A 24,639-nucleotide genomic window follows, 5' to 3' on the forward strand; every position below is an offset into this window, starting at 1 on the left:
CCCACACTGTGGTTAGGGAGTGTTGGTTGTTTAAAAGATCAGAAAAAAAAATCCACCTTGGCTGATAAAAATCTTAATTCTCATGACCTGGGGGGTTGAATAGTCTTTGAAATTACAAGGAGAAATTGGATGTTCAACACTCTTAGGCCCTAATGAGGCTGAATCGTGACTGATTGCAGTAAACTCACTGCAGATTCAGGCATTTTGACAACCAGAGGGTTAAGTTTAATCCCAGCTGGCAAGTTGAATGTTTTAAGCTAGGCTGGGAGTTTGATTGAAACCGATCTAAAGCAAATCAAAAAATTCTGCACTGGGGATATATTTTAGAGTTGTTCAGCTTAAGTGTATCATGCAGCTGACAACAGAAGATTGATCTATTTTGAGAAAAGCAGACATTGATTGCAGTCTTGAACTGGCTCGAAATGTTCGACCCAGTCTCATATTGTCATCACGTCGTCGTCACCATCATTAATTTGGGTGTGTTTTCTTTTTTTTTTTTTTTTTTTTAAATTTATTTTTCTGTTATTTGCAAAGCCATCTGAATTTGTATTGCTCCAAAGTCTCAGTGTCACACTTATAAAAAGTCATTAATGAGAATCAGATTTGATGTTTTGCTTTGCTTGTGACTGTCTGCAGCCTGACAGATGTCAGCCTCTGACAAGGATTTATTTCTGTCAAGCCGTCAACTCAGCACTGACTGACTGGGGTGCATTCATGCCGCGAGAAGCAGGCCACCAGGGCTACGTGCCTTCTGGGTGAGATGGACCCACTGCTTGCATGATCAACTGGACTGGAAGGTTAGTTGAGTTCAGTAGTCAGTTTAAAAAGTTTGAAAGTTCTTAATGAACTGCATTCATGAGTGTTAGGGTTGATTATTATTATAATTATTAATAAGTTCTAAATTAATTGTGCCCACCGATGGAACCTCATGACCATTTTAAGTCTCGAATACATATATGTCCACTGATAAATTGAATCAAAGAACCAATTCTCCTCTCTTAATTGCCCCCACACTGTGGTTAGGGAGTGTTGGTTGTTTAAAAGATCAGAAAAAAAATCCACCTTGGCTGATAAAAATCTTAATTCTCATGACCTGGGGGGTTGAATAGTCTTTGAAATTACAAGGAGAAATTGGATGTTCAACACTCTTAGGCCCTAATGAGGCTGAATCGTGACTGATTGCAGTAAACTCACTGCAGATTCAGGCATTTTGACAACCAGAGGGTTAAATTTAATCCCAGCTGGCAAGTTGAATGGATTAATTTCCTGACCCAATCTCTTATCATATCATTATCGTTATCATTCTTAGGAATGTGTTTTTGGCTTGTTTCCCCTCAGGAGGATTAAGTCAAGCCGTTCAGTCAGGACTGGGGGTGCATTGGATGGCCGTTCGACTTAGGCCAGAGCCCAACGTGCCTTCTCTGTGACCTGAGTAATGCCGGAGATGTCCACTGATCGACTAAAAGACTCAAACACTCAAATTTAAAGAACATTGCGACGTGTGGGGTGGTGAGAATTAAGCATCTCTATTCGTTGTTGTGACGTCAGCATAGAGCGCTACCAATAGGTTTCCAGACTCTATTGTGACGTCCTTGATGCACTGATATAATAGAGTGTTTGCAGCCTTAATTTACATTTTTGACTCGGTGTTAGTTTTAGCTTATATGTTATATAAGGATTGGATAGTTTTATTATATTAGTTTTATTATTTTATTATTATTTTAATGTAACTTGTAAGGCGCATTTGAATATATTCATATAGATATTTGCGCCGAATAAGTAATAAATTATTTTTGAGCTGTGGTTAAGCAGAGACGTTTTACCGAGCGTGCTTTACAGGTGGCAGAATATTAGACCGAGGACTTGTTGATGGAGGTTGATGGTTTCTTACTTCTATTTGTTAAGGCGTTATGATTCAAATAAGGTTTACAAACTTTATATAAATTAGGGTTTTTAAAGGCAGTCACTTGTGGAATCGGCTCTGATTATTTGTATATGCTTGTGATTGCGAGGTCATTCTTTCTTTTGCGTCCTAATGTCACACGGTAAAACATTTGGTAATTACTAACAGAGTTATGGCAGAGTTATGGCAGATGGTATATAAGCGATTATGGGAATATTCATTTTAAAGACGTTTTATTCTGAGCTATCCTAATCAAGTCGGTCTCAGTTCACAATATTTGAAAGACGTTCAACAAACGGTTGTCTTCAGTATAGGACAAACATAAAATCCTTTTTAGCCTTCAAATATTTGCTGGCGGGTAGAAAGAAAGCCTCTGTATCCTTTCCCATTCAAACAGCAGATAATGTACGGTGGTAAATTTTTTGGTCGTTTTCCCATGCATCCTCTTTAATATTCATTGACTTAATGCTGATAGTGTTTCGACGGTATAATTTTCCGTTATTTAAAGTAGACGTATGAGGTAAACTTCCAGTTAAAATGTTTCTATTTAATCCCTCTAAAATTAAACCAATAAACGACTCAACCAAAAATATAACTGAGACTAACATTTCGTAGTAGTTCAGTTCTTTTGATAAAACTTGTTAAGAATAAATTTACAATAATCATTTGCCTATATTACGTCTCTTCTTTTAAGTAATCGACAAGATTGCTAAGGAAAAGAGAGGCAAAAGTGCCGAGCGTAAAGGAGAAGTTAAGCGAGGTTCAACGTCTACGAGCGACCTTTCACGCATTGCCTCTGTGTTATTTGCGAACGTAAATTTTACGCATGTGCACACGCCAAAATTACGCGACACTGGAAATCAACCCTTACGGTTCCCTGATTACAATTCAGATAAATACAGCAATGGACTATTAAGACATATTACCCAGCGTTTATTAAAAAAAATAAATATCACGTTTTTGTTGTCTCGGCGACGTCATTGTTGTCAATACGGCAGAAAGGAGGCCTTGAGAGCTTAATGGTAAGTGTAAAATCTCATTTCTGTTATTCACGGAAACATTTCACTTAATTTCTACTATTCACGAGACACTACTTACATTGTTTTTTATCTCTTTTTTCTAGTTTTATCTGGGTAGCATAAAGGCAAGCATTCACCAAGCGAGTCATCACGAACCTGTCAAAACACTCCGTGATATCCTGGGCAATTAGTGAGCTAAAAAGTTTCCCTTTAAGTACAACGTAAACCTCTTCATTATGGTTTATATACATTTCACCTATAATTTATATACATAGCAATAAAATGGAATAGAATAGAATGGAATGGACTGGAATGGAATGGAATGGAATGGAATGGAATAGAATAGAATAGAATAGAATAGATTAGATTAGAATAGAATAGAATAGAATAGTAGTTATACTTGTGATTTATGAAAAGTAATGGAAGGGAAAAAATTGTATTACCTCGTCTCGGACCGTCGAACGCATTGCCAAAACCTCCGAGCGTCTTATCAACGGTCGTCTTTTTCTCCTTGACTCCTTGAGTCCTTGATTTCCTGGGAATTGTTCATGAACATTTCACTTATAATGCTTGCCGCGTTAAATACAATGTCATAGTACAAATATATGATACATAGCAATAGATTTCTTGCGAAATAAGTGGCCGCAAACTTCCGTCTGTTTTACGACATAAACCTCTTCAGAATTGCCCTTGCGTCACGGTGTCCTCATTGGAAAAGAGTTCCTTGTTCTTGCTGTCTTGTCGTGGGCATGGAATTAGAAACAGCTTGTCCTGCACTTTTTCCCATTGGAAAAGACTCCGTGATTTCCTGGGAAATTAGTGAGCCAAAAAGTATCCTTTTAAGTACAACGTGAACCACTTCCTTATGGTTCATATACATTTCACCTATAATTATTCTCCCCGTATTTAGAAATTACTATATCCTTTATTTGTAAGGGATTTAATGGCCCATGATTTTGCGTTTACGTAGCACATTAACCTCTTCAGAATTGCCCTTACGCCCTCATTGGGAAAGACGTCCTACTTCATGGCAGTGGTTTCCTGTTTGGAGGTCGCAGCGATCGTTGAATGTGGAGCAGTCGGAAGGAATTGAATTTACGTCCGGGTCTCTTATCAATGAATCACATTTTTTCGCATTGGAAAAGACTCCGTGATTTCCTGGGCAATAAGTGGGCCAAAAAGTATCCTTTTAAGTACAACGTAAACCACTTCCTTATGGTTCATATACATTTCACCTATAATTATTCTCCCCGTATTTAGAAATGACAATGTCCTTAATCTGCAGTGGATTCAGTGGCCCATGATTTTGCGTTTACGTACCACATAACCCTCCTCAGAATTGCCCTTACGTCACGGTGTCCTCATTGGCAAAGAGTTCCTTGTTCTTGCTGTCTTGTCGTGGGCATGGAATTAGAAACAGCCTGTCCTGCACTTTTTGCCATTGGAAAAGACTCCGTGATTTCCTGGGAAATTAGTGAGACAAAAAGTATCCTTTTAAGTACAACGTGAACCACTTCCTTATGGTTCATATACATTTCACCTATAATTATTCTCCCCGTATTTAGAAATTACTATATCCTTTATTTGTAAGGGATTTAATGGCCCATGATTTTGCGTTTACGTAGCACATTAACCTCTTCAGAATTGCCCTTACGCCCTCATTGGGAAAGACGTCCTACTTCATGGCAGTGGTTTCCTGTTTGGAGGTCGCAGCGATCGTTGAATGTGGAGCAGTCGGAAGGAATCGAATTTACGTCCGGGTCTCTTATCAATGAATCACATTTTTTCTCATTGGAAAACACTCCGTGATATCCTGGGCAATTAGTGAGCTAAAAAGTTTCCCTTTAAGTACAACGTAAACCTCTTCATTATGGTTTATATACATTTCACCTATAATTTATATACATAGCAATAAAATGGAATAGAATAGAATGGAATGGACTGGAATGGAATGGAATGGAATGGAATGGAATGGAATAGAATAGAATAGAATAGAATAGATTAGATTAGAATAGAATAGAATAGAATAGAATAGAATAGAATAGTAGTTATACTTGTGATTTATGAAAAGTAATGGAAGGGAAAAAATTGTATTACCTCGTCTCGGACCGTCGAACGCATTGCCAAAACCTCCGAGCGTCTTATCGAACGGTCGTCTTTTTCTCCTTGACTCCTTGAGTCCTTGATTTCCTGGGAATTGTTCATGAACATTTCACTTATAATGCTTGCCGCGTTAAATACAATGTCATAGTACAAATATAAGATACATAGCAATAGATTTCTTGCGAAATAAGTGGCCGAAAACTTCCGTCTGTTTTACGACATAAACCTCTTCAGAATTGCCCTTGCGTCACGGTGTCCTCATTGGAAAAGATTTCCTTGTTCTTGCTGTCTTGTCGTGGGCATGGAATGAGAAACACTTTGTCTTGCCAATGGATAACATTTTTTCGCATTGGAAAAGACTCCGTGATTTCCTGGGAAATGAGTGAGCCAAAAAGTATCCTTTTAAGTACAACGTGAACCACTTCCTTATGGTTCATATACATTTCACCTATAATTATTCTCCCCGTATTTAGAAATGACGATATCTTTAATTTGAAGTGGATTTAGTGGCCCATGTACGTACCAAATTAACCTCTTCAGAATTGCCCTTACGCCCTCATTGGGAAAGACGTCCTACTTCATGGCAGTGGTTTCCTGTTTGGAGGTCGCAGCGATCGTTGAATGTGGAGCAGTCGGAAGGAATTGAATTTACGTCCGGGTCTCTTATCAATGAATCACATTTTTTCGCATTGGAAAAGACTCCGTGATTTCCTGGGCAATTAGTGGGCCAAAAAGTATCCTTTTAAGTACAACGTAAACCACTTCCTTATGGTTCATATACATTTCACCTATAATTATTCTCTCCGTATTTAGCAATGACTATGTCCTTTATCTGAAGTGGATTCAGTGGCCCATGATTTTGCGTTTACGTACCACATAAACCTCTTCAGAATTGCCCTAACGTCACGGTGTCCTCATTGGCAAATACTTCATCACAGTGCTTGTCTTGCCAATGGATAACATTTTTTCGCATTGGAAAACACTCCGTGATATCCTGGGAAATGAGTGAGACAAAAAGTTTCCTTTTAAGTACAACATAAACCTTTTCGTTATGGTTCATATACATTTCACTTATAATTTAGATACAATTAGCAATAGAATGGAATCGAAAAGAATATAATAGAAGTTATACTTGTGATTGATTTTAAAAAAATGGAAAAAGTAGGAATGGAATTAAAAGTAATGGAAAATAAAAAAAATTGTCTTACTTGTAAATTTGCACACAAAAACTTTTTACCATTTAATTTAATAATTATTATATTTCAGGAACATGTCCTTTCCGTCTTACGCAATAACAAGGTCTTTAATCTCTTGGGGAATAAGAGGCCGAAAATTTCCGTCCGTCTTACGACATAAACCTCTTCAGAATTGCCCTTACGTCACGGTGTCCTCATTGGAAAATACTTCATCGCAGTGCGTTCCTGTTTAGTGGTCGTGGCGATCGTTGAATGTGGATTATTCCTTGTTCTTGCTTTCTTGCCGAGGGCATTGCCATAACATCTGGGTGTCTTATCAATGGATTACATTTTTTCGCATTGGAAAACACTCCGTTATATCCTGGGAAATGAGTGAGACAAAAAGTTTCCCTTTAAGTACAACGTAAACCACTTCCTTATGGTTCATATACATTTCACCTATAATTATTCTCCCCGTATTTAGCAATGACTATGTCCTTCATTTGTAGTGGATTCAGTGGCCCATGATTTTGCGTTTACGTACCACATAAACCTCTTCAGAATTGCCCTAACGTCACGGTGTCCTCATTGGCAAATACTTCATCACAGTGCGTTCCTGTGTAGTGGTCGTGGCGATCGTTGAATGTGGATTATTCCTTGTTCTTGCTTTCTTGCCGAGGGCATTGCCATAACGTCTGGGTGTCCTATCATTGGATGACATTTTTTCGCATCGGAAAACACTCCGTGATATCCTGGGAAATGAGTGAGACAAAAAGTTTCCTTTTAAGTACAACGTAAACCACTTCCTTATGGTTCATATACATTTCACCTATAATTATTCTCCCCGTATTTAGCAATGACTATGTCCTTCATTTGTAGTGGATTCAGTGGCCCATGATTTTGCGTTTACGTACCACATAAACCTCTTCAGAATTGCCCTAACGTCACGGTGTCCTCATTGGCAAATACTTCATCACAGTGCGTTCCTGTGTAGTGGTCGTGGCGATATTTGAATGTGGATTATTCCTTGTTCTTGCTTTCTTGCCGAGGGCATTGCCATAACGTCTGGGTGTCCTATCATTGGATTACATTTTTTCGCATCGGAAAACACTCCGTGATATCCTGGGAAATGAGTGAGACAAAAAGTTTCCTTTTAAGTACAACATAAACCTTTTCGTTATGGTTCATATACATTTCACTTATAATTTAGATACAATTAGCAATAGAATGGAATCGAAAAGAATATAATAGAAGTTATACTTGTGATTGATTTTAAAAAAATGGAAAAAGTAGGAATGGAATTAAAAGTAATGGAAAATAAAAAAAATTGTCTTACTTGTAAATTTGCACACAAAAACTTTTTACCATTTAATTTAATAATTATTATATTTCAGGAACATGTCCTTTCCGTCTTACGCAATAACAAGGTCTTTAATCTCTTGGGGAATAAGAGGCCGAAAATTTCCGTCTGTCTTACGACATAAACCTCTTCAGAATTGCCCTTACGTCACGGTGTCCTCATTGGAAAATACTTCATCGCAGTGCGTTCCTGTTTAGTGGTCGTGGCGATCGGAAATGAGTGAGACAAATTTGCACACAAAAACTTTTTACCATTTAATTTAATAATTATTATATTTCAGGAACATGTCCTTTCCGTATTACTAGTAAATAAAAACGTGTGATATACATGTCCTTCCCGTATTTGGCAATAACCAAGTCTTTAATATGCTGTGGTGTTAGGGGACCAAAGAGTTTGCGTTTACGTACCACATAAAACTCTTCAGAATTGCCCTTACGTCACGTGTCTTATCAATAGATGTTCGTTTTCGCATTGGTCGACCCGGCGATCGTTGGACCTCAATTATTTCGAAAAATGAGATTACAAATATATAGCCTTACAGCAGAAAAAAAAATCACTGAAAAGAATGCAAAAATGTATGTCGTTGCCAAGATGAGTCTTGTGATTTGTGGAATTTTAAGGACCCGTCAGTATGCAACTTTAAAACATTTTGTCCATTTTCCAGGTTTATGTCTCTTGTACAGCCTTTTAGAAATTGTACAGGAGACCTCTGAAGATAGCTTTTATGACCCGTGCAGTTTTTATGTTTAACGATAATAATTATTTTCAAGCTTACAGTCCGTCGCTAACAAAAACCTCGCGAGGATAATAAAGATAAAACTCTTAAGAAATTAAAGTAATAAACGCAAGGTGTGCAGAAACTAACGCGTTTATTTTCCACGCTTAAAACTATTTTCTGTTAAAATGTGAACGTTAAAACTTTTTTTAAGGTTTTTGTAATCCCGATGGTTATTAAAAATGCAGGACTACCTAAATAACTGTTCCATTTACTACTATTATTATTTTTATTGTTTAAACTAGTGGAAATTCTTTTAAATCTGTTACTACGTTAAGCCTTTTTGTTTTTCTCCATATCTGTATTTATAAGCTCTTTTGACTTTGGTAAAAATAATGTTCCCGTATTCGTCTTGTCCCTCGGCGATTAGTTTTATAACTGTTTGCGGGACCAGCCATTCTTGTTGTTATTTTAATCAAATAAAGTTTTGTTGTTTGTTGTTAGCGGGGAAAACGACCGAAAAATAGATGTAGAATATTTTCCGAAACGATGCGTAAGTATAAATTATTTCAAGAGAGGCTCGTAAAGAGAAGTAAGAATTTTCAGCAAAAGCGTCCCGAAAAAAGGTGATTCTTCCTGCGAAAAAAGAAAACAAAAGAAAATAATTAATTGAAATCAAACGCTAATATCCTACTTGCAATAGATAGCATTTAAAATGACTTTATTTGCTACATACCTGTCGAAATGCTGGGGTTTTTTTTTACTAGCTCTTGCATTCTCCAACGCGATGATGATTGTTTTGTATAATTTGAGCGACAGTCGACTCTGTTTGACAGACAAATTAAAATGAAAATCGAAGTGTCCATTGACCGTCATGTAAAAAGTTTGTTTTTTTATTTTTAAGGTTACCTTATACCTTCAGAGGTGTCTCGAGTCTAAGCGATGTAGCGAGTCCGGTTTAAACTGTAGATACCTACACCCTTATATCAAATTAAAGCTTATAGAGCTGGCTATCAAACTAAGCCAAGAATATTGAAATAAAAATAAATGCCGAATTTTTAGCGCTGTTTTCTAGAATCAATATTTCACTTGCTAGAGCCACTTATTCTACGTAGGCATGTCTCCTTTGTCGCTGTTTTCTCCTCTCTAGAGCGTATCGCGCTTCTCTGCATAAAATAGGATTTACAAACGGAGCCTCCCTGCCAAACGCCCCGCGTCTTTCTCTGATTGCGGTTTGAAAAGCTGCATGTAACTGCTCATTGTAAAAGTAGCGAGGAGTGGGAAAAGCGTAGCCTGTTGCGAGTGCACGAGATGCTATTTCGAACCTTCCCAGAGACGGCTGAATATTTGAAGGAGGATTTTGGCTGTCGAAAACCGATCGAATGTCTATTAATAATCGGTCATACAAGTCGACGCCGTAGCAGTCAGCGAGAATATTTGCGTTATCGATGGCAATTGAACCTCTTATTTGACGTAGCTGCGTTTCTAAAAAATTACGCCCCTCTCGCCAATACCTCTGATCCACATCACAGTCACTTCTTCCCGGATCGCGCGGTGCTTCTTGTGTGTCGTATCCTAAAAGCCGACTTCTTTTCTCTACAAAGGTTGTCAGAGCACCATGAAAAATACGAAATTGCTCGGGATATTGATTACCCACTACCTTCGTTATGGATTCGTCTCGGCATGGTTCATCTTGAACAAAAAGACCGTGAAGTTTAGTTATTTTTAAACTCGGTAGCCCGTCTCCATCCCCAAAATTTTCATCGGGTGGATATTGTAGACATAATCGCAGATAAGCAGATTCGTAACGGCTATCTTGCGCTGTGCGGACATTCGAAGGGAGAAGGCTATTGTCGTTGGTGATTTTGTTGTCCAAAAACGAAGCGACTTCGGGAATTACGCGCAAGGCATGCCTCCAGGTTAAATCGACTTGCTTTAAAACTGGAAAGCGGTAAACAGCCCATGAGAGTGTCAGTAGTTCTCTGAGGTAGTTGTAACTTAGGTGGATTTCGCGATTGTTAGCAAGATCAAAAGCCACACTTAGACAGTGCACGTTTCGTGAGCGGCCTAAAACATCGATTTGCTTCGCAATTTGTAGATTTTGTAAGAAGACATGATAGGTCTCCAGATCACTTAGATGCGTTATCATCGAAGAAATATTTTCAATCATAGCGGCTTCCGTAGAATCTGAAATTGAAGGCCTAACTGATAATGAACTCTCGCATCGAGCGGACTCTATGAAAGTTCGAAATTTTAAATCAGAAACATATAATGCGAAATCTGCACGTGTCCGACATCCTGTAGCCAACCGAATGGATTTTGGTAGAGTTTCTTCGTCTGCGGCGCGGGTAGCTGCCCCTTCACTCCCATGGTCCTGTGTAGATGTAGCTTCCTCATCGTTGTCGTCATCGTCTTCCGGTGGAGATTCTATTTCCTGGAAAGGTGGCAGAGAGAAACAACTTTAAGACACATGACCATGATAAGGACTTTCCTATATTAAACAATTATTCCATTATTTAGGATATCAGAAAAACCGAATGAAATGATTGTTTTGTTATACATAGTTTTGAGGAGAATAATGACAAACACACCATCGCAAGGAACCTGAATTGAATATTATGGTTATTGGAAATCGTGGAGTGCGGGCTACGCGAATTAGCTATAGAAGAAGTGCTCCTGATAGGAGCACTCGGATTTCTTTTTTCCGAGTATGCTTAGGTCACTTTCTAGAATAATCATCATTCTCATTCATTCACCAGGCTGGAAATATACCATCACATTCCTTTCATATCCCACACGTTCGACATTCAAATCCTTGCAGTATGCAGGATGTTTGTCCCATGAACCTAGTTTAATGGCCTTAGCTCCCACGAGTCTCCTGTAGCTCAGTGGTAGAGCATCCGAACTAGTAATCGGAAGGTCTTAGGTTCGACTCCTGATAGGAGCACTCGGATTTCTTTTTTCCGAGTATGCCTGCGTCACTTTCTAGAATAATCATCGTTCTCAGATGAAGTAATATATCAAACACGAGGATGAGTGTTTCATCAGATATCCAAAGGCTAAGAAGTAAGCTGAGAAAACGAAGCGCAGCCGAGTTTTTTTGAACGACTTCGAGGTGTTTGGATATCTGATGAAACACACTTTCGAGTGTTTGATATGAATTTATGATGCGTCTTTTTACCTGAGACATTTCCTCACCAGCATCCGTTGGACCACTGGCCTGTGTAATGGTACTTGTTTGCGAGGCTGCGACGTCAGATTCTTCCGCGGGGACAGTTGGAGTTTGGTGGGCAGGTGAACTTACGCGAAAATCGGCTCTTTCTTTTAACACTGGTAGTAAATAGGTCGCTTCGGTTTTCTGTGTTACGAGGCGAACTGCTCGATCGATCGAAACATTATCTAAATCTTTAAGGACCATTAAAACGGAGCCAAGGTACATTGCGACGACTTCAAATCCGTACGACAAATAAAGACCTAGAGCCGATTTATTCTTAAAACAGCCTGCCAATTGAAGCCATACGTTCACGGTATATTGGCGTCGCGCGTTTAAATTTAGATTATGCAGCGCTTCTAAACCTGTTGCGATGCAGATGTCTCCTAGACATTTTCCTTTTTTGTCGACGCTTCTAATACAATAACTTAATTCCCAAATAGTTTTACGGGTTGTCTGCAATATGCCGCTGTGAATTTGTAATAAGGGTAGAGGTTCCATAAGAGAAGGGTCATAAGTGTTTTTCTTGAACATCGCAATAGCACAGGGAGTACCGTTTGATTTGTCAAACGCAATCACCGTCAACCGATCCCCCTCTCCAAGAAAAGATTTCGAAAGCTCGTTCTTATACGTATTTAAGTTAAGTTGATTTTTGGAAGCTTCTTCCGGATCTAGCATTGATTGCAAAATACTTAGTTCGCACGATTCAGAAAGTGACTGCCCATCTGGATAAATCTGCGTGAGAAAAAAAAAATGGAAAGGTAAATTCGGACGAACACTTATCGAAGGCCTTACTGAATAACAAGGAAAACAGAAATAAACGTTGGCACCCTGTGAAGTTTTGCAAATACCTCCATTAATTATTTTACACGATAATATTTACGCGATGGCCAATTCAACTAAGTTGGCCGTCAGCGAATACTAGAGAGATTTAGCATCGCCTTTACAGCAAACGGCAAACGCCAGGCCGGCTGAAGTTTTCTCTTTGATGAAAAAAAAAATGAAGCTTTTTTGGTTTAAGCTTATCTTCACCCAGTCGGCAACAGCTATCGAGCAAACACGAAAAAGAGAGAGGTGAGTTAGAGAAACACAAGTTTATGCATTTTAGAACAAGCAGCGGCTTGACGTTTCCTGTTTGGCGTGAGCCGTAAACGCGAAGCTGAATCGTAGATTGAAAACTTTGAGACTAGACTACGCTGTACCCTGCGATCAGGTGGTCCTTCTTGCCTTTTTGTTTGGGAGAGGAGGGGAAAAGTTTTTTTCATCCCCTTTTCCAGACAAAAAAAACCCGCCTGATCGTAGGTTAAATACGCGGCGGAGTGCAAGTTTCACACCTTTTTTTTGCGATAAATACAATCGTCGCCTTTTCGCAGCGCAGTCGAAAAGTCTTCTATTTTTGTGCGTAGAAAAACAAGCCGTTAAAGTTATTTAGGAAAATAATTGTTCTAGCATAAGTAAGTTACGAGAACAAGGACTATCTTAAGCCCTATGCACACCAACAAAGCATGTTTAATTACACCAGGTTTAACAAAATGAAAATTGGTGAGAGAAAGCTGAACCGTGCGCTTTGACGTAGGATGCAAGTAAACTTTAACTTGCTTTCATTTGTACTAAATCTGTAGTCCACAAAAATCGCCGAAACCAGCTTTTATGAACGAAACAATTTTAACTGTTTAACTAAACAGCTTTTAAACGTGTTTAAACCTTGGTGTGAATGGGGCACTAAGAAAACTTCTAAGAAAATAAAGTAGCGTTTAAATTTTGCCTTTCAATGAATGCGTTAAGTCGAAAATTAGCCTCTACAATGAATAAAGTTGGATGTAAAAAAGCTCTTGTAGTTGAATTGTTCACTTAATAAATGTTCTACAAACCCACTTACCGCTACTCTGAAGTCACAGTGTGTTAGTGCGTTGATGTGAGTGAACGCCATGCTGGAAACTGTAGATGATCAAAACGGAACTCGCCGGCTCTGGATAAATAGAGTACTTCAACTATGTTGAATAAAAATTAGAAAACGCTGAACAAACAAGATACTGTATACGGAGGATATATAATAGATCAAATCTGCTTAAATTACTCAACAAGATTGTGATATGTGATAGAGATGATATATATGTTTCTCAATGCTTTAAAATTCTGGCTAGTTCTCAGTCCTTGGCTTTCCAATGTGTTTCCCTGGAAACCAAACACTCGTGCCAAATTTGGTGAAATGATTTGAAAGCCTGTACGCAAAAGCTGGGAAACCTGTGTAACTACTCAATGATTTAATAGTACACTGACTGTACATCGTACAGTCAGAGTTTTCATTGATCCATAATAATAATGACGTCATTGTACAGCGGCTGGTTCATTCGCCATCTTGTACAGCAGCGTAGTTCAGTGTAAGGTAAGATCTTAACTAGTTTCAACATAGTTTAACTATTAAAAACAATGATATGATGTAGACAAAGCACAGCGGGAATATGGACCTTTAAATTCAAGTTTCTAGTAAAATCTTGCTGACTTTTAGCTTGCATTCGATCGATCTTATTCCTCGTGGATTCAGTTAAGTTATCCATGATTCTTAGGATGTTGCTTCAAGTCAAACTCTAGATACTGTGAAGCACTGATTGTCAAGGCAAACGATTTCTAGCGTTTATTCCAGTTATAACTATTCCCCAACCAGATCAATCGAACGCGAATTCGCTACTTCAGATAATCCTTTTATTTCGTGGTGACATAATAGAAACCTCGACTCCCGATAACTCGAACCATCGCTAACTTTACCCTCGATAACTCGAACCTTTTTCAATTTCCCTTGAAGATTCGAGTTATCGGGAGTTGACTGTATTGTTCAATTATTTTTTTATATGATTCACAGCTTATGGTTGAGGGTAAAAAGATCACCGAGAATATCAGTTAGATGTCTGCTTTTTACACGTGATGAAGTCCAAGTTCCTCAATGATGTATGCTCTAGTCGATTCTTCGTCTGCTTGTAGCACTTGTAGTGAATGACAGATAGAATGAAATATACAGCTTATGGCTTCACATGTAAGTCTTGAGATATGATGAGTAGGTCTACTGAACTATACATGTATATATGGTCTCCTTTTGCGTCTGCATTGATATTTTATGTTGAAAAGCTCTGTTCAGAGCATGAAATAATAAAGATTTTGAATTTTCACCTGCAAGTAGTAAACCTTTATTTAACTAGGGTAATCCCTTTAGAATACTCTGTTATGAATAGGAGCCCTACATTAAAACTAATAAAAAAAACAAGATAATAGCTCACTATCTTGTCTTTTATCTATTATATGGCTATAATTTAATAAATATTAATATAATATTAATATAATTAATTTAATTATAACTGCAGGTAGTTATATAAAATTGCTTCTTCTTGTTTCTCTTGAAATAACTTCCTTATTCAACCTAATTTTTAAATTATTCCTGGAAAATATTGTACATAAAGAGACCAGTTAGCTATTGCACAGACTGAGTGAAAAAAATGAATTGTTACGTTCTTGCCAGACACACAGAAACTATTTTTTTCTGTTATCAGCAATGTCACTTGAATAAAGTAAATACTGCCTGGTTCCTTTTCATTTTTTTTTTTTCTAAGCTATTTCAATTGTTAATTTGTAAAGGAAACAGCTAGTCTTTCGAGTAAACAATACATAATTTCACAGATACTCGGAGTATCTCAGTATGTCAAGGGTTCTAAATCCTTATTACAAGCTTGAAAATCTTCGAGCTTTCTTTTCACAGTCTACAGGGGCACCCAACCACTGTCTTCTGCAAAATATCTGTTCAAAATATATGTCTCCAATTTTCTATTACTTGAAGACGGCTAAAAATGTTAGGAAAGTGTTCTAAAATTTTCGGGAAAAGAGTACTGAATCTCTCTTAATTTCGAAAAGACGTAAGTTCCCCTAGAATTCCGGAACAGATGCTGAGAATGCAATTCTAGTTATCTAAAAGTACTCTGGATAAAAAGTGTTTTCAATGTATTTAGGAGCAAACCCTCGTTGGGTGCCCTGCGATGAACTTCTTTATTTTTAAATGACATCATGCTTTTTGGTAGTGAGACATTTAATCAGCATTTTTAAAACAAATAAACTCTCTTACCGATGGCCGATTTTTTAAAACACAATTCGATTAAGCTGGTTGAGAAAAAACTTGGCACAAACAGCCCCTCCCTCCCCCCCCCCCCCCCGCCATCCACCCACTCACCCACCTAACACGACAAAAGATAGAGGGAGAGGTTGTCAAGGTTTTATTAAAAGGATATTAAAGACAATGGTAAATAATATAGTTTAAGGACGATGCCTACTAATACCGAAGTATTTTTGTGCAGTTTATGACTTCGCGGGAAAAGCAGATCTTATCAAGGGCTATTGGGATCCAAAAAGAAAATTGTGGGTAACCACGCATTTTTCAGAGATATTTGAGCATTAATAGAGAGATTCAGCTTCGCGTTTACGGCTAACGGAAAAACGTTAAGCCGCTGTTTGTTCTACAATACACAAACTTGTGCTTCTCTCACTCACTTCTCTCTTTTTCGTGTTTGCTCGATAGCTGTCGCCTACTGGGTGGAGATAGGCTTAAACCAAAATAACCTATGTATGGGATTCTTTTCTAAATTGAAGCTTCATTATCTCTGAGAAATGCATGATTAACCCCCCCCCCCCCCTTTTTTTTTTATATTTTGAGATACCAAAAGCATTTGGTAAGTTCTGCTTTATCCGTATACTTTTAAACCGCGCAAAAATATTCCTGCATTAGTAGGCACCACCCATAGGAAACCTGAGTATCTCGCGATGCGCAGAACGTATGCCTTGGGTTCAAACCCCGGCTGGACCAACACTCAGGGTCCTTAAATGACTGAGGGGAAAGTGTTGCCTTTGTAATGACATCTGCAAATTGTTAGACTTTCTAGTCTTCTCGGATAAGGACGGTAAACCGTACGTCCCGTCTCACAACACTTGTTCCTAATAATAATCTGTGGGAAGTTAAAGAACCCTTGGCACTGTTCGTAAAGAGTAGGGCGTGGATTTCGGTGTCATGGTCTATCTGATTAAAGCCGTCATTGGTCTGGGTGGGTAGGGTGAGAGGCGGCTACATTGACCCTGAAAAGCCCCAAGGGGGGATTGGTCAATCAAATTAAAAAAAACAATCAAATATACCAAAACAGTAACGTTTAATGAAACTTGAGTTGTTCACATGCTTATACCTTTCAAATTATGCAACACGTCTGTTGAACGTTAACATTTCCCATTCCAACAAATCAAATCATACTATGCTTAAAAGTAAGCTGAAGTTTCCGACCGCACAGGACGGGTAACAAACATCCCTGTAACAATTGGAAAATTCACCTTGCTAGTAGGAAAGATTATACTAAGGTGGCTAAATATTTTTCAAACAATCTGTCTACAACAAATTAACAGAACACCTAGAAAATCTTTGTAGACCAAACGAACAACGGAAAACCTATCACGCTTTGTTTGCAACACTGAACAAACCAACACAAATAAGTGTCAAAGGCAGATATATCGCGCAACAACAACGATATTTTATTATTTGTCAATAAATCCTTAATCCCCTGGCTCCGCAGATAGCAGTGCTAATCGAGGCGGGCCATGATAATCCGGCAGTAAAAGAAGAGGAAATTACACAGGCGCTTTTCATTTAGCCATACATACATTATTTTCAAGCTGAAGTTTCCAACGCTACAGGACGGATACCAAAACATCTCGGTAACAATCGAAAAACTTCATCTTGCTAATAGGAGAAAATGTAAGAGCGGCGAAAAGTTTTCCAAACAAACTTCCTACAAAAAGGTTTAGGCCAAAACAGAATACTCGGAAAACTTTCCCTCGCCCGAAAAGACACAATAAAGCTATTTACTTTGCCTTGCTGAACTTTATATTAGCTGAGTAGCACTTTATATCAGCTTGAACGGATATTAAATGTCGCTATCATCCCAAATCGAAAATCTGAACCTTCCCGACGGAAATTTGTCCCTTCGCGCAAACTTGTCGAAGCGTTGAAAGCTGTGGAGCTTGCGTTTGACTTGTCGATAACTGGTGCAGGTTTGTAAAACGCTATAAAAGTCTGGATGGTAAACACCTTGCGAATAAAATTTGGCTATTTTCATAAAGCCGTTTCTGTAGAGTTCATATACAAATATTGGCCCACTTTCTGAGAACTTCACTTCGCGGACTGGTAACAACTGAACTAGAAACGCGTGTAGTATGTCAGTTCTTATAAGTAAAAAACCGCATAACCGTACGAGAGATACGAGGTCACTTTCAGAAAAAGATAGGGGGCCACATACATTCCACTGCAAAATATTGAAAAGTAAATCTAAAGAATCTTTATCGAAGTTGTTCGGTAGACAAAGTTGATTTTGGCCGTGCGGTTTTAAGCAAACGCTACATATGCGAAATGTAGTGCTATTGCGAAGAAACGCGGAGAAAAAATCACTAGCGAAGGACAAGTAATTCGTTGAAATTGAACGAGAATAGCTTTCGGAACTCAAGGAAATTACTGTTCTGTCATTGCTGACGATGAACGCGAAGAACAGTTGTGGGATGAGGTCAATTTCTTTAAGTACTTGTGACAGCATTTGGTCTTCGCCGCAATATGTCATCTCAGCCATGAACTTGTTTGGTATAGATTACCTGCCACATTCAAAAAAGGTACTTTACACTTCGCTCACAAGAAACTATTCAACTTATTCAGTCATTGTAAAACATTTACTGCTTATGAACTTGGCGATGTATGTCAATTTTCGGTGTTCTTAGCTCGTAGATTCCGTTAGAGTGCAAGTATACGAGGTCGATAGGATAAATCAATGCATTTACAGCTTCTTTAAAACTCTTACCGGCATTGAGTTTAAATTTTGCTGGTTCAGTCTCCGAATACTCAGCTAGATAGGCTGTTTTGTGGTCTTCCGATAACCTTAAAACTTTGCCAATGAACACTTCAGGACATTTTTCAGTAGAATTCGACGCTACTAAAGCAACAAAATCGCCAGGTATGGGAAGATATTCTATGTTTCCTTCCTCGTCTTCATCGCTCAAGATAAGTACACCGTCTTCGTCAAGGCTTCGAGAAACCGTCGAGCTTAACATATCTAGCGCCTTACTTTTCTTCTGAGCCAAGGGACGTTCGTCGTAAAATCGCTTTTGCGTCCTTACGGAATGCTTCATTAAAGTTGCAAACGATTCTCTCAGCGCAGGATCGTTACTTCCGGGCAAAGTCAAAAAATGATTTACGACTGCTTTTCTTAAATCGACCGTGGTTAACTTCATTGAAAAATATTTTTCGAAAAGCGAAGACACGTAATTTGTATACGAAGCATGAGTGAAGGGGTCGCCTCTTGAATTGACGAACAAAAAATCATGTTCTTTACCCCCCAAAAGCAAGTTTCTCATTTTAGTGGAGTAAATCTTCAAATAATTAGTGAGAAAAGTCAATGGTGTTAGATCTGTTCTGTTCGGTCCATAAGTGAGTCTTGTTTTGTAAGCATCCTCATACAAGATGGTGGTTCCGTCTTGATTAAAGCAAAGAAAATTTTGATTCTTACACTCATCGCTGTTTTGGCCGCCATAAATGCGCAAAGATATGTATTCTTTAACTCGCCCGGGGTTAGCTGAACAGTAAAGCAGTAGGAGACATAAGTTCATGCAACTTCTTGCCTGGTCCAACCCAGTTTTCTCGCTTACTTCCCATTTTAATTCACGGCAAAGTTCTAAAAGTTCGCTATAAACCACTTTTTCCAGTGCAGGCTTTTTTGCCAAATCGTCTACTTTATCTCGCCGTGCTAGGCGTTCTAGCTGTCTCTGTATGGCCCTCACTTTGTCTACTGAATCAGTCCAATCTTTGATCTGACTAGATACTGATGGCACTTTCAACACGTTAAGGAAGGCGGAAATATAACGACTGCAAGTTATTGCCTTTACAGAACGCGAATCCATCATGTAATTTGAGAATTGTTGTATTATCTGCGCATCGGCACAGTAAGAAAATTTTGGATCGACTTTTTTCACGTTTTTTAAATACCACATGAATCGAGAAAGTCTTTCAATCATTTTGTCAATAGTCACATTTTGCAACGCACTGCCTTCACGGTCACAATTGAGTTCGCAAGAATAAAACCTTCGTATTTCTTTGATGTCTGAAAGGAGCTCGGGTGACATTTCCTCGCTACTTAGGGAAGCAACTTTTTTGCTTTCATTGCAAGAGGAGTCAGAGGCTTCTTGTGTTACTACATCATCACTGACGGGTTCTACGGAAGAACCAATCAGTTTACTACCCACATTCACAAGGTGTCTGCCATCGCTTTCAAGATCGTCATTTTTGGAGGAAGGCCCTGGTTGGTCGTCTAAACAGTTATTTTGCGTATGATCAAATTCACTTTGAAAATTCCAAGGTATTTGAGATTTTATCGGAGAAAAACCTGTTGAAACGTCGCCCGTTACAGTAGGAACTTGGGGTTCAAAGGTTTGCAAAAAATGCGATAGAAATCTATAGCTACTTTGAAGACGTAATAAATTGTGTTCACTTATTAATCTAAAAGGGCCATTTTGAGGTGGAAGGTGACTGGAGAAAAAACGGTTCTCGTCTTCTGTACAGACTAAAGTCTGTATTTGCAGAAAATTCAGTGTATTACATAAATGATCTTCCGCTACACTAAAAAACAGTTTGCTTTTGACCTCGGAAAAACAGTAAAACAATTCTTTTCCTCGTCTTATTGCATTGAGATTGCCAAACTGAACAGCCATTTCGCCAATCAAAGTTCCACCCAAAATAGCAAGCTAAACTATAACATGCAAAAAAAAATTATATTGACTCCTGTCCACGTAGCCGGCAATCTGTTTCGTTGACAATCTGAGAAAGGCCTCCTTACCAGTCTTTATATACTTGAAAATTATTACATGAACCAATCAATCTTGCTGCAAAAGAGAAAAAAGAAAGAAAGCAACTTAAGAATACACGCAGACTAACACACCCAAAGAAGGATCCTTCCTTAGATTCCTTTAAAAAAGAAATGAATTCGGCCAGACGGGTCCTCTCCCTAACCCTAACCCTAACCCTAACCCTAACCCTAACCCTAACCCTAACCCTAACCCTAACCCTAACCCTAACCCTAACCCTAACCCTAACCCTAACCCTAAACCTAAACCCTAACCCTAATTAGGTTCCTCGGTATTGATTTCCCTACACGTTACCCTGGGATTTTTCACTTCTTAATAAAAAATATCAAATTTCATTATTTTGCGCCATAATTTGGAGGAATGCTAGATTATTTAATCGACTTTCATGCTATATGTGCAGTTTCTTTTTTTTGTATGGAAAATTTTGATTTTTTTCTCGATGAAAAAAAAAATGTAGGGAAATCAACGAAAATTTTCTAATCGACAGGAAAAAGCGTTTTTTAAAATTTTTTTCGGGTTTTAGCGATTGGATATCGTACCCTCTTATTGTTCTGCTGCCCTTGGCTTACCCTCGCAAAAAAAAAACTACTTTTTTCAAATTTCAAATTTTTCATGTGTAGTTGCATATCGACTAGGGTTCTTGAAGACCAAAATCAAGCATTCACTTGTTTTTTTACGACCTATGCAATTTAAAAATTTATAGAAATTCTAATTTTAAAGGGTTAGCGCCAAAAAAATTCTCAAAAATCAATTAATGATTTGGCCATCTTCCTGCCAAGTTTGGTAAACTTTCATGAATTCTGTGAGATTTTATGCCTGTTTAAGTCCAAAAGTGAAGTTCTTGATTCGTGTAGGGAAATCGTCGCAGCAAATTTCGATCTTTTTTTTTACTTTATTTTTTCATTCTCAGCCTAGGATTCTAACACGATGTGTCATTTATGCCAAATAAGGTAGCTTTTAAGTGTCATGTCTTGCCCTTGTATATTTTTTCCTTAAAGTTCTATAAAGTGACATTAGTGTAGGGAAATCAACGATACCCTGGCAAAATGTTTAAATGGTCGTCATCTTGTCATTTTTTGTGTACAACATCTGAAATTTACACACAAGATTTTTAAATGTTATAAAAGTATTTTCCTAAAATAAAACGTTTTTTGCTGCAATAGTTTTGGAGATATTGGCACTTGAACTTTGGAACTGTGATTCTTGCCTACTGTCGTCAAAATTTCTGAACCTTGGTTTTCATAGCAAAATATTTATTCAAAAACGCTCGTTGTTGACATGAGCTTTACATATATTCTTTTCCATGAAGTACACTACATAACTTTTAAATATCACGCTCGCAGCTTCTTTTTTCGTCGAGATATAGCATTCTAAACAAGGTAAGGTTTTCGTGCATCTTACATACAGTGAGTCTCCAGGTCAGTTTTGTTAGGAACCCCATGTAGGGAAATCAACGAAACTTTACATTTGAAAAAAAAACACTTTTAACATGTTTTTCTGCGGATAAAGAGACCAGGGTAACACAGAGTGCATCATTACCTGGATAAATACCAAGTGTTGTTACTAACCCTTGCATTGTTTTCGAGTTTTTCTCTCTTAACTGTCAAAAATGTAGGGAAATCGTCGAAAAATTAAAAACACTGAAACTCGCTAAAAATACAAGGAACAACCTTGAAATTTTAATAAAATGTTAAACATACATTGATACATATTGTATTAAAATTTCAAGTACGTGTGTTTAATATTTTGCGAATTACATAAGTTTAAATTATTGTAGTTCTTTCATACTTAGTTCTTAGACACTTCACGAGGAATACCATGAAGTTGGTAGTGGATTGGAAGTCATCGGGTGAGTACACGCTTTTTCTTGCTCCGTATTTAGTACCTATTTTAATCGTTTTAACACCATGCACAAGCGAACAAACCGTTACGAATGATATATAAGGTGACAGTGCTCCCGCAGAGCACGTCTGACAAACCAGAGGTTGATCAAATTGACAACAAAATCAAGGGATTTCCCGTTTTTAACAGCAGCACCATTGAGGCCATTAAACGGGTCATCAAACGAGTCGTGGCCATGTCTTCATCAGTCAATCAGCTGTATTGTCATGAGCAATGGGAGCATGTTCTTGAAGAGGTCATGAATGCTGTGGATCCTTCAGACTTCAATACAATGGTTGATACTGAACCAGCAAAAAAGGCCCTATTACTGCTGACAAAGAGCATGTCCGAAAAGATAACAGAGGACGACGCAGTGGTGGTGAGGGATTTTCTGATTGCACGAATCAGTCTGGAAAACGGGCAGAGACCAGGGCCACTAGAGACGGCGCGCATTCGGGATTTTCAACGCATTCAAGAAAAGGATGGCAAATACATCATGTTTGTAAGCAGACACAAGCGGAGCAAGGCAGGCCCAGCCCCCATCACCATGTCCGCCAACTTAAAGAGCAATCTTGACGTCTATATGCAATACGTCCGAGGGATACTGGCCAAGAAAGATGAGGAAGCCATTTTCCCGACGAAAAAAAATGGGACTGCCTTTCCAGCGGGAACAATCGGCAAAAGGATTACAGCTTGGTGGAGAAAAGCTACTGGACAAGAGCATGTTACAAGTACAAGAATAAGGAAGATGCACTCATCCAGCCTGTACCACCTAGACGATGCATCAAAGAGGAGTGCGCACTCCCTTATGTGCCACACCTCGAGAACAGCGGAAAAGCATTATATGATAAATACGCTTTCTGAGGCAGCCGTGGAGGGGCACAGGGTGCTCGCCGAAAACCTGGCCTTAAAGGAAACTAAAGCCACTGTAATCCCTGCAAGTCAGTCTCCCGTCGCTGAGAGTGAGGAAAATGAAGAGGATGGTGAGAATGAAGAGGCTTCAAAGCAACCCAATTTTACAGACCAAGAACGAGATGACATCGACTTGTTGTTTTCCCATGTCATAAAAACAAATGGGCCATTGAGCATAGAGCAAACGCGAGCATTCATGAGCGAAAGTCTTAATTTGGTTCCCTTTGTGAAAGATCCGGTGATGGTGACAAAGGTATATAAAAGAGTCAAATACCTTCAAGGTCTTCAAATGAAGCAGGGACTTCAAAGTGTGGAGGCAGTCGACAGCAGGTCAAAGACATCGGAGTGGCTTGACATGTCAAGTGAAACGTCATCTAAACAACAACGGAGAAGGTTTCTGTGGGCCCAAGAAGATGAGGAGGAGATCATGAAAGAGTTTAGGGCTTTTCAAACCTGCCCTGTAAAGGCTGTTATCCTTGACTGCTTTAAAACTACCCCAAGCCTTAAAGAAATTGCAGACCGCAATGGGTATAACCGATGTTACGAAAAAGTGAAAAGTCTATTCAAGAAAAGATCTTGCTGACTTATCAAAATGTGACTGACTGATAAAGCATTGTTGGAGTTGTTGAGTTATTAACAAAAAGAAGAAAAGAAAAAAAAAAAAACACCGTTGTTGCGTTAGCATTAGTTGTTGGGTTAGGTTCAGTTGTTGCGTTAATGGGTTGTGTTGGTTACTCGATGATACTCACTTACATCTCCTTGGGATTTTTCTTATCCTGGCAACAATGAGTCGGGCTGGTGACCCGATGATACCCCCTGGAAGACAGTGATAGGGCACTTGTCGAACTTTGTCTGGGATCAAACATGAGCTGGGGTAACCAACCCCTGGGGATTGCCCCACGGAGTAGTCAAGTGCCCCTACTATCACAGTCTCAGGATAATACCCTTGTTATTTTTAATCAACAAGGGGGGGACCAGGAAACCATGTTTAAATGGTCTAGCTGTCTGCCAAACACTCTAAGTACATCGAAAAAATCATTTTTCATCCTCCCTTAACTAATCGGAAAGTTTCAAGGAACTTCAGGTCTCGACCCAAAATCATAGGTCAACCCCTTTAAGAAAAATCCAAGATGGCCGCCAAAGAAGTCTATTCAGTAACTCCCTTAAAAATTTCAAATGATGTGTTTACAAACTATACCTATTGGACTTCAAAGGCAATACACTGAAGCATTTTTCACGCTTTGGATAATTTCATTTGTACTATTTTTTTGGGTGACAGAGGCAGAAAAAGCAACCAAAGTTGGTCATTCTCTTGCAGAAACAATACTTGCCGGTTAAAAGCCAATGTCACGCTTTTTTCAACTATAATCCACAGGATATTCCCTGGGCAATGATCTTCCCAAGTAACAAATCCTCAGCTTTTAAGCTTTCGGATTGG

General features: G+C 38.6%; 2 protein-coding genes and 1 long non-coding RNA gene across 3 annotated transcripts; all 3 read right to left on the reverse strand.

The window, feature by feature from the left end:
- Window positions 1-1,462: 1,462 nt before the first annotated feature.
- Window positions 1,463-10,974, reverse strand: LOC146447489 (uncharacterized). The gene is made up of 2 exons (XM_085102772.1): window positions 4,243-10,974; window positions 1,463-3,457 (listed from the first exon to the last, which is right to left on the reverse strand). Exon 1 carries the CDS (start codon window positions 10,443-10,445, stop codon window positions 9,378-9,380), a length of 1,068 nt encoding a protein of 355 aa, XP_084958898.1. The 5' UTR covers window positions 10,446-10,974; the 3' UTR covers window positions 1,463-3,457; window positions 4,243-9,377.
- On the reverse strand, window positions 4,266-5,133 carry LOC146447490 (uncharacterized). Its single transcript, XR_014861823.1, has 2 exons — window positions 5,020-5,133; window positions 4,266-4,385 (listed from the first exon to the last, which is right to left on the reverse strand). It is a non-coding gene; the product is annotated as an uncharacterized LOC146447490 (long non-coding RNA).
- Window positions 10,975-16,657: 5,683 nt separating the features above from the next.
- LOC146447491 (uncharacterized) lies at window positions 16,658-20,460 on the reverse strand. Its single transcript, XM_085102773.1, has one exon. It carries the CDS (start codon window positions 20,253-20,255, stop codon window positions 18,225-18,227), a length of 2,031 nt encoding a protein of 676 aa, XP_084958899.1. The 5' UTR covers window positions 20,256-20,460; the 3' UTR covers window positions 16,658-18,224.
- Window positions 20,461-24,639: the final 4,179 nt, after the last annotated feature.

The sequence above is a fragment of the Pavona decussata genome, unplaced genomic scaffold, assembly GCF_977016875.1.
Source record: "Pavona decussata unplaced genomic scaffold, jaPavDecu1.1 SCAFFOLD_2132, whole genome shotgun sequence".
Taxonomy (NCBI): Eukaryota; Metazoa; Cnidaria; class Anthozoa; order Scleractinia; family Agariciidae; genus Pavona; species Pavona decussata.

Bases quoted from the DNA above. Each gene is read 5' to 3' on its own strand.
- LOC146447489 (XM_085102772.1), bottom strand. From the start codon at position 10,445: ATGATTGAAAATATTTCTTCGATGATAACGCATCTAAGTGATCTGGAG.
- LOC146447491 (XM_085102773.1), bottom strand. From the start codon at position 20,255: ATGGCTGTTCAGTTTGGCAATCTCAATGCAATAAGACGAGGAAAAGAA.